This window comes from Leptosomus discolor, chromosome 5 (genome assembly GCF_034619465.1).
Source record: "Leptosomus discolor isolate bLepDis1 chromosome 5, bLepDis1.hap2, whole genome shotgun sequence".
Lineage (NCBI taxonomy): Eukaryota > Metazoa > Chordata > Aves > Leptosomiformes > Leptosomidae > Leptosomus > Leptosomus discolor.
The window spans coordinates 475,201-484,665 of record NC_141395.1 but is presented as its reverse complement, the minus strand read 5'-3'; the positions used below and the strand labels follow the sequence as shown (position 1 = coordinate 484,665).

Here is a 9,465-nt window from a genome sequence, read left to right as displayed (position 1 = left end):
CGTAGCACCGCTTTGTTGTCCGAGAGCCGGGTGTGTGCCTGGTGCCAGAGACCTGCCTTGGTCTCCTTCAGGCACCCACGGGCGTCTCGGCAGAGGCCCGGGTCAGCGGGGCGCGGTGGAGCACCAGTGGAAGAAAGGGTCGTTATCCTTTATCTCTCTTTTTTTTTTTTTTTTGTGGTTGTTATAAAATCCCCTTGCTGCATTCTCGCTCCGCCGGCCGCGGCGGGGCTGCCCCGCCGGCTCTCCCTCTCCCGCCGCCCTCACCGCCCTGCGCCATCGAACCGAGGGCCCGGCCGAGAACCGGCGGGCGGGGGGCGGGCGGGGGGCGGGCCGGGCCGGAGGCCGTGGTGCCCGCGGGGCCGCCGTCTCCCGCCCGCTGGGGCCCTGAGGCGAGGGCCGGGGCCGGGCCCCGCCGCTGCACCCCGCTGCCCAGCGGGCAGCGAGCGGCGGGGCCGCTGCCCGAGCGCGGGGTGGGCCGGGCTCCGCCGGGCGCGGGGGTGCTGCCGGCGGGGGCGGGGGGACGCACGTCCTCTGGGGGTGAACGTTTGTAGATGGGGAGAAGGACAGAGCGTGGCGCCGTCTTCACGTTGCCGCGTTTGTGGCTCGTCGCTGCCGGGAGGTGAGGGGAGGCAGGCAAAGGGGTTGCTCGCTGTGTTGCTGCACTGGCACGCTCGGATTTCTCTCTGCAGCCCTGAAGCCAGAAACCTGGCAGTGCCATACTTGGGCAATTTCTTTTTCCTTCTTCCGAAGATGAACACAAATACGGGCGTAGGGCGAGAATGGGCCGTTGCACGGCCTCCTTTCGGGTTACTGGGAAGCCTCACTGTGTTGCTGGTGCAGTCGCCGAGGGGAGGAGAGGCCTTTCTCCAGAGGGCAGCTGAGGCCGAGTGAGGCTCTTCCCTCCAGCGTGCTCTGGGAAGCGGCTCTTCTTTTTCTGTCCACAGTGGTGGAGGCTGATGGGTGACCCTTGAGGGTCAACTCAACTACTTTTCCAACCCAATGGGAAACGCACAGCTTTACAGCACAGCCACTGTCCTTGTAGACTGTCCTCTACCTTTTTCGGCAGCACGTGCCCAGCTTTATGCTGGCTCAGTGTTTGAAAGGCAGGTGGTGGAGAAGGGGTGGTCATGGTTAAAGCAGGTCAGGACTGAGAGGTCTTATGGATCTGCTTCTGGCCTTGGAGCCTGTTTGCAGTGTAAGCTGCTCCTTGCTCTTTGCGAAGTGAAGGAAGCTGCTGTTCCTATTTGTCTCCTCTAGGAATATTCAGTTTGTTTGTTCTGAAAATCTAACACGAAATGTTGACTGCTTTTAGCATTAGACCTCACGAGCTTTATGTTCTTTTTTTGAAGGAAGTTAACGTGCGGTATGTGTGCGGAAGCTACATGAATACCACCTACTTGCAATTTTCAAAGTATTAAACACACCTCATAATGTGACTTCTATAGTTAAACAAATTAATTGCTTTTTTCACATGTCCTGGAATCGTTAGTGTGCTGCCTCCGTGATAATGAAGCTTGGGATTCTTGAATGCTAATCCTGTTGATCCTTTCCATGCTATCCATAGCCCTGGGCCATGGGTTTAACTTCAGTCTTTTAATTTCCTCTTTTGCAAAAAGAACACTAGAAGCATTATTCCTATTAACTTTTTATTACCATAATTAGTCTTTTCCATGATTTGTTCGTAACAGCAAAGCGTTCTGCTGTTACATGTCGTTCTGTGCTAAAAACTGCACGTGTGGTAAAGCGTTACTGATCCTGGGTGTTCTCAGTGTTTAACAATAGTGTATTTCACGCATCTTGGATTTTGCTACTTTTAGTAACAACCACAAAATGGTGGTTTGAAAACAATTTTTAAATATCATGCTGCCTGCTGTCTCCTGCCTGGCCCTCCTGGTCTGTATGTAATTCTGATTTCAGTTTGTGAAGGCGAAGCACAGTAATGGCAACGTACGTTGGTATTAATAAGTTTGGAAAGGTTTTAGAAAAAAGACAAGAGAATCTGAAAACTTGGATTTTAAACATCACTGTCTCAAAATGTAAACTATTTTAAAATATTGTTATTGCAGGCAAAATGCCAGCCCCTGAGCAGACCCCGATGGTGGAGGAGGGGCTGCCACAGACAACGCAGGAGACTTCCACAGGCCCAGGCATGGAACCAGAGACTACTGCCACTACCATTTTGGCTTCTGTAAAGGAACAGGTATACGCCTTGTTTTCAGCAGTTCAGAAATTCAGCATGCCTTGTGGAGTTCACCATTGTCTCTTGCTGCATTTCTGGAAAAAACCATCATCGTTTCTAAAACATGTTGCCTAGTGTTAGTAGAGTATATTTTCATTTTCAGGGCATTAGAGTCTGAATATAAACGGTTCATTTGACTGCGTTGAACAGAAGCATCGTTATGGTATTCTGTATCCCTCAGAACGTATGCACTGTTGTCCATCAGACTTGAAATGCAGGTTTATGGTTGAAAAAAGAAAAGCTAGTGTAGAATTGGTGCAGCGTTGAGAACCGGTCCTTTTTGTAGTTCTGCAGAGCTGTGTACTATCTTACAGAAATTTGCACGTAAAGATTTGGTATGATTAATTGCATTTTGTTACAGAACGGGGTTTAAACTGAGAGTTTGGTTTCAGTTATCAATACCAAGGCAGTGATGCATTTTAAATCGGCAGCACATTTATGGACACGTGTCTTGGTGACAGTCTCTGTAGGGAAAATAAAGTTGTGTTTGAAATCAAGTTCAGCCTTAATTCGTAGAGATCATTCAAGGGGAAAAAAATTGCAGTTTTACAAAGAAACATTCTAACTAATGTTTTTGGATTTGATTGTTTGCTTGTGGGGTTTTTTTAAAGAATGCAGAGAAGTGCTATTTTGGCTTTTATAGTCAGAACTAGAAATGACGGTCATCGTTCTTGGCTTAATGCGTAAATTTTAACATCTGAATCTCAGAGTAAGTCTGCTTTGCTGTCCCTGTTTCAGAACTTCTTTTAAGATAAATCAGTGCTGGATTCAAGATAGTAACTCTGAATGCCAACACTTGATGTATTCGTTCTCATATGTTGTCCTATATTCTAAAAAAAAAAAGCAAGAATTAGATTATATTGTCTTGGTATCAACAGATTTCGTACTTCGTTCTTAAATGAAAATTTTCTGCAGGATGAAGAAATTTGGATCTTTATTTTCATGCCCAAATTAATAGTTTCAAAAGTATTTTAAGATTACAATAGCAACCCTAATAATTTTTTAGTGATATTAAAACTAATATTAAATCTTCCGATGCGAAGGATATTAATACTGGAGGCTATCGAGTAGTCGGAGTCATCCGAGTTATTCGTCGTCGCCCAAGACGGTAGTTTCCCTTGTGCTTTCTTAGCTTGCCACAAATGTCTGTCAGAATTCCCTGCCTTAAAGTACATTTGTAGTAGTTTTATGTCGGTCCATTTAATTCTGCGGTTCACACAGAACATGGTCATGATGGTGGCTTACTTGAAGGGTGGCACCGCCATAAATGACAGCGCTGTAATTGCTGGTGATCATCAGCCAATGCTCACTGCTGTGATTGCTGTGCAGAGCTGCTGTGTGCCCTTTTGATGCAACAGTGATTGCTTGAACTGAACACACCATTATGACAGCGTTGTCCACAAGAGGTTGATACGTAAGTGTTCAGGAAAACTCCATTTGTTGGCATTCCCTTCCCTACCCAAGAAATGTTTTTTATCTTTCTCTAATTCTTAGAGAAAAAATGACAAAGGAATATGTCTTCATTTTACAAAGGAGGTTAAAACCTCTTCCCCTTTCCATTCATAAAAAGACTATTAAATGTGTGGACTATTAAGCAACTGTGTTCTGGTGAAAGGAAAAAATAAAATTAAAATTGTGTTTAACAGTTAATGAAACACAAACTTCAGAACAGCAGCCTGACTGTGGAACATGTGGATAATTAGAATGAATATGAGGAGGAGGAAGATGTAAATTGTACTTCACTCTTGAAAATGGTAACGTGAAAGAATTAAGAGCTGAACTGTTGCTTTCTGGTATTTTTTCTGTTGATAATAATTATGGACACTGACATATTCAACACCCTTCCTGTGTGGCAGGAAGCCCAGAACAGAATATTTTCCAGCACAGTTATTTACTTTATTAAGCTTGAACAGAAACTACTATGCTGTTTGCTATGGCCTAACTTCCTTTTACACAGGAATCCCTATCTGTTTGCAGTGGGTCTGTGTTTGTAAAACAGAGCGGCCACACCTTAACTGCATTACCTCAGGAACGCTTAAATTCAGAAAAGCCTTTATTACTGCTCGTCAAGTTGTGTGAGGTTTTAACTTAGGAAAAACTTTTCAAGTTACTAGAGTGGTTCCGAAACAGGTAGATAAATGTATTGAATGATGTTGTTAAGCTTCCTACCATAGTGGCATAGGTAGGATTATATAAAAAGTTGCACTAATTAGTCTACGAACTGTACGAGCCACTTTAAATAAACTCTCCATTTGTTTCTTTTTGCTATGACCCCACACCAGTTTAGAGCAACTTTTTTACCTAACTAGAGCATCCCCCCTGAACTCTGAACAGTCTTTCGTTGAGACTGCATTGTCAGACAGCTGTGTAAATCTCCCTTGATTATATCTTAGGAAAGAAACATTTCAATTCACTTTTAGTGTTACCAAATAATATGTGCAGAGCAAGTGTAATCTGTGAAGAAATTTAGATTACTACAGCTTTTCTGACAAAGCTCAAGTTTTGTTTTGATGTGAAAATGTGAAAATCCATCCCCTGTTAGTATAAAAACAAGACACTACCACCAGAAGCACCACTGGCTTTAATCGGGGCAGGGGGGTGGTTCTTTTACCAGGTTCAGTTATTCTGTTGGTGGATATACTGCTCGGTGAAATTGAGGGGGGGACTGACCTTTACTGGTATGATTTACATCTCTAGTGGAGGATTCCCTTTTGAATGCAGGGAGGTCCTAAGGCTGACTGTACTGAAGCTGGAACATATTTTAGCCTTTTCTTTTTTTTTCCTTTAGTGGATTTGATGATGGGTTGTGGGTCGTTTTTTGCTTTGGGGAGGGGGTTGTTTTCTGTGGGTTTGTTTTGGAGGTAGTTGGGTTTTGTTTGGGTGTTTTTGTTGCTTTTGTTTGTTTGTTTTTTCCAAAGCACCTGTTTCACTTCTAAAATGTTACAAAGTTTTCATGCTATAATGGATAACAGTATCTTAGGGAATGCTGAAACAAGTTTTAAGGAAAACTCAAGCATTGAAATATACGTGTCTATGTTTGTGAATCCTGGGGAGTGTTTGGGTAATAGTTCAGTTGGGTTCTGTAGGGAGATTCTTAGACATATTAAAAGTAACTTGAGTATTTTCGTACTAAAATAACAAGTTGTTAAAAGTTGTAGGGGCAACATCATAGCAGCAACTTTTTGGGAGGGGTTGGAATGTAGGGGCAGCTAGTTGCCAGCTACTCCAGGTAGGTTTGTGGGATCACTGCTGCTTTACAGGTGCAAGCCGTACGCTGCTGCATGTGGAATGCATTGCTGCTGAACTGGCAAGATTAAATGGGATCATTTGGAACTGTGGATTTCCTGCTTAGCATGTTAGTTTTCCTTTTCAGTGACTGGGCTGAGAGAAAAGGTCTCACAGGAAAAACGACCCATCAATCCAGTTTTCAAAGGCAACACAAATTTGCTGGGTTTAATTTCTTTGCTAAAACAGAAACACTTGCAGTAGTGGCAGGTTTTTTGTTTCTTTGTTCTTTGGTCTAGTTGCTTTTGACACCTAAAGATGGACAACTTTCCACCTTTTCTTTTGTAAATGGGTGACAATAGAGTAAGAATGATTGGATATGCTTTTGGATGAATAATCATAAATCTCTGGGGTTTTCCTAAAGTGTTCACTTTTGTTCAACACTTCAGCAAAAGCTATTCCTTCTGTATAACTCTATTAAACTATATAATTAGAAAGTGCACATTTTTTTCCCTTCTTTATTGTTTAAGTACAAAATTCTTTACATCATTCAAGGTGTTTTTTATAGGGTTGGCAGGGCAGGAGCAAGGCAAAACCCTAACTTTTTCAGATGGAAATGGAGGAAAGAATGTATTCTCCATACAGCAAACAATTTGTTATTGTATGTTTAAAAACGTCTTTACTACAATGACAGTATTTTGGTATTGAGTTTTGGAGATTTCTTCACCAGTTCAGATTCACTTTATGTCAAGTACTATGTAATCTGACTGTGTAGGCATGTCGTTTTGACAAGATACCTGAAAAAAAGACTCACTGAATGCACTTTAAGTAATTAGGCACAAACATTGAACAGCCTCACTTTGAAATTCTGATTTGCACGCATCTAGTGATCAGTTAGGTGGGTAAATGTGTATCAGTTCTGAAATGAAGGTGCTACTTTATATTAAATGGACTTCCAAGATTTGCATGTGTGAAACAAACTCTTTGTCAACTTTTCTGAATGACTGGAAGAACTGGGGTTTTTCCAAGTCTCTTAATATTGTGTTCAATTGCGTAGGTCATTCTTCCCTTTTCAATCCCAGAACTTTGAAGTTTGCTGTTTCTGCTGTTTACAAGCATTTCCTGTTTTGGTGAATCAAATCTGAGAAATCCACTTCCCGAGGCTCTTCTAGGACAAAATATATGCTGTGCCTGTCTGAAATGAAACTACTAGCTCATTTCCTCAATCAAAATTCTGTGGCCTTCTTTATTCATATGCTGATCTAGAAATTATTTTTTCTTTCTAGCATGTCCTGTTAGGCTTCTGAGGAGAAACTCCCCTTGAAAAAGAGCCTCCCTAGAACTGTGGGTAGTCCTGAAATATACTGGAGTGTTTATACCTTTTGTAAGGCTTGAATGTTTAGATTGCCAGCCCGTCTGCTGAGCAGCCGCTGAACTCAGATCGCCAGCTGGCAGAACAGGATACTTCACTTCAGCCCCAATTTCCAAAAACACCTAGCACTGCAACAAACGGTTTCCAAAGAGGGCACTGCTCCGATGTAGTCAGGGAATACCTCAAGTGGCATTCTTCCTTTCTACCATTCACTAAGAGCAAGCTTTCTATGAATTGCTGAAATTTTGATCCCTCATCAGCTAGAGCAGCACTGAACTGTTTTACCAGACTGGTGAACACTGCAGGCATGACAGTATTAAGGGCTTTAATGGTCTAGTGCAGTTGAATACAGAGAAAATGCCATCAGCCAATAATTGTAGCTGGGTTGTTTCACGTCCTGTAATCTGTGATTCTCTTTACCCTGTCCAATTTTTTTTATCTTTTGTCTTCTCTTTTGGGAGATACTGAGATACTGAAAGCGTGCAAATGCAGTTGTGTGCGTGAGTAAACTTTATTTTTACAGAAAATGTTAAGGTTGATCTAATATGGTTAGTTAAAAGTACAGGGTTTTTGTCTCAATAGAGTCTGGTAGAGAATTTTAATATTAGGTCACTTCACTGTGATATTCATGATGGAAAAATACAGTATTCGATATGCTTTTAAGTAGTCAGCTGCTTAATCTAGCTCCAAATCATAGCAAGTGGAAACATGTAGAACTCTGCGTAGATCGGTGCAGGAGGTTAACATGAGGAAAGTATAAATGAGCTTAATTTTGTTTGTCCTCGTCTTTGTTGCACTTTTGTATCATAACACTTCAAAAAGGTAATTACCTCGTCTCTAGCACCATTTGAACTTTCATAGGCAATGGGAGTTGCGTGGCTCTGCACTGTATGTTGCAGTTGAATGAGAAATAGTAAATGCAAGGTAAAAGTATTCCTCTGTAATGTAGGGTATGCTTTCTTAGGTCGTCAACTCGAACTACTGGAACAGGCTCAACTGAATTGTTCAACAGGCAACATTTTTATGATTAAGAACTGTTCCGTAGTTCAGCTTACGATGACCTTCTTAATATTTCACAAAGGCTGTGACATTTGGCAATAGAAGCAACTTGGCATATCCCAGAGTTACTACGACTTGAAATAGCATCCCATCCTAGGCCTGTCTTCTACCACAGCAACCACAGAGAACTGGTAGAAGCCAAGAAGCTGCACAAGACGCAGCAGCTTGCTGTCAATGGCATCATCAATGTCGCAGCTGCCCAATCCTGGTCTGACCAGCCAGGCATGTGCCAATCAAACAGAGGTTGTAAGTCGTCTTGTGCCATTGCTGCTGATTGTTGCGTAGTTGTCACCAGAAAACCTTAGTTAGCCAATTGGATCGCTGTTTGTTTAAAGTCTTAAGTTACCTGGTGTTTGCCAGAGGTTCTCAAATCACAACAGGGCAGGAAAAAAAAACCTTCTTTTTCAGCATTGTGAACGTATACTCCTCATTCTTGTCCGTGTAACTAAGGGATAAAAGTTGCATGTTAACAAAAATGAAAACGTTGGATCTCTGCAACATGGTATCACAGTGGGATGCAGGTAGAAATCACAGAATTGCCTCTAAACCTTCTGTTATCAAAGCCTGCAGCAGGAGAATGACAGTCTTCGTGGTCAGTCATACGAATTACATTGCTGTTACTTAACTGTTTTCAAATACTTTCTGTTAATAGCTCAACACAGTGGGGTGGCAATTGTTCTCACTTGCCAGGGAGCCACAAGCCTGGCAGAGGTACTCGGCTTTCAAATGAAAAGAGCGTTTTGTTTTCAGGATTGGTATAACTTGCCTCATCTGTGTCTTGGTGGCAGTGAAGACCTTGAAGTGTCTTGGCCTGCAGAGCTTGCCAAGTAAGACCTGTCGTTGGTCACCTGGGGTGTACGCTGCTACATCAACACCCCGTTCAGGGTTTGTCCTCCTCCAGAAACTTCAGCCTTCACAAGGAAATTGCACAGCTCTAAAATTTGATGGGTTTTGGTTTTCACTCATGGAAGCTCGTCTGCCTGCAGTCTGTATGATTTCCTTTCCAAAGCAAGTTGCTGTCTTCTGTTTCTTCAGCCATGCATATGCTTCCTGTTCCTTAAGTGTAGTTGTATTTAAAGCTGGCATTTTTCATAGCTTTGTGTTAAGAAATACGGTCTGGTTTTGCAGTGGAATTTAGGTTATGAATACAAAAACTGTAGTTTTATGAGGTGATTAAGTAGTTACTCCTAAACAGGTGAATAGAATTATAGAGCTTTTTTTTCCCTTGATGTATATTGGATACTTTTGGAAAAAAAGTAGCTCTGGCCAAGGCATTGCAGTGTGCGTGTGTTTCAGAAGATTTGGCTGGTCCTTTTGGTGCAGTATGGCAGCATATGCTGGGTATCTATACCTATAATTTTAGTATGTTCTTGCCACGTAGATGTTCTTGTGCAAATGAAAACAGGCTTATTAAGTATTTTATTTGTCTCCTGTCATGTCATTTTGTCACAAGCTGGTACTATAACAATCAGTTAATTGTGATTTTTGCCCAGGGCAGCAGCCTCTCTGTGTTACTAGCAGCCAGCGCTGTATGGGAGCGTTCTCTTCGAGGAGCGTCTCCCCCACTGCT

General features: G+C 42.4%; 1 protein-coding gene across 3 annotated transcripts in view; it reads left to right on the top strand.

The window, feature by feature from the left end:
- The first annotated feature begins 2,071 nt into the window (after positions 1-2,071).
- PKP4 (plakophilin 4) overlaps positions 2,072-9,465 on the top strand; it is a 60,334-nt gene continuing 52,940 nt past the window's right edge. For all 3 annotated transcript variants that reach the window (XM_086465946.1, XM_009946882.2, XM_009946880.2), the window contains exon 1: positions 2,072-2,200. In XM_086465946.1, coding sequence (XP_086322072.1) covers positions 2,072-2,200 — 129 coding nt within the window. The remainder of the gene's footprint in view (positions 2,201-9,465) is intronic.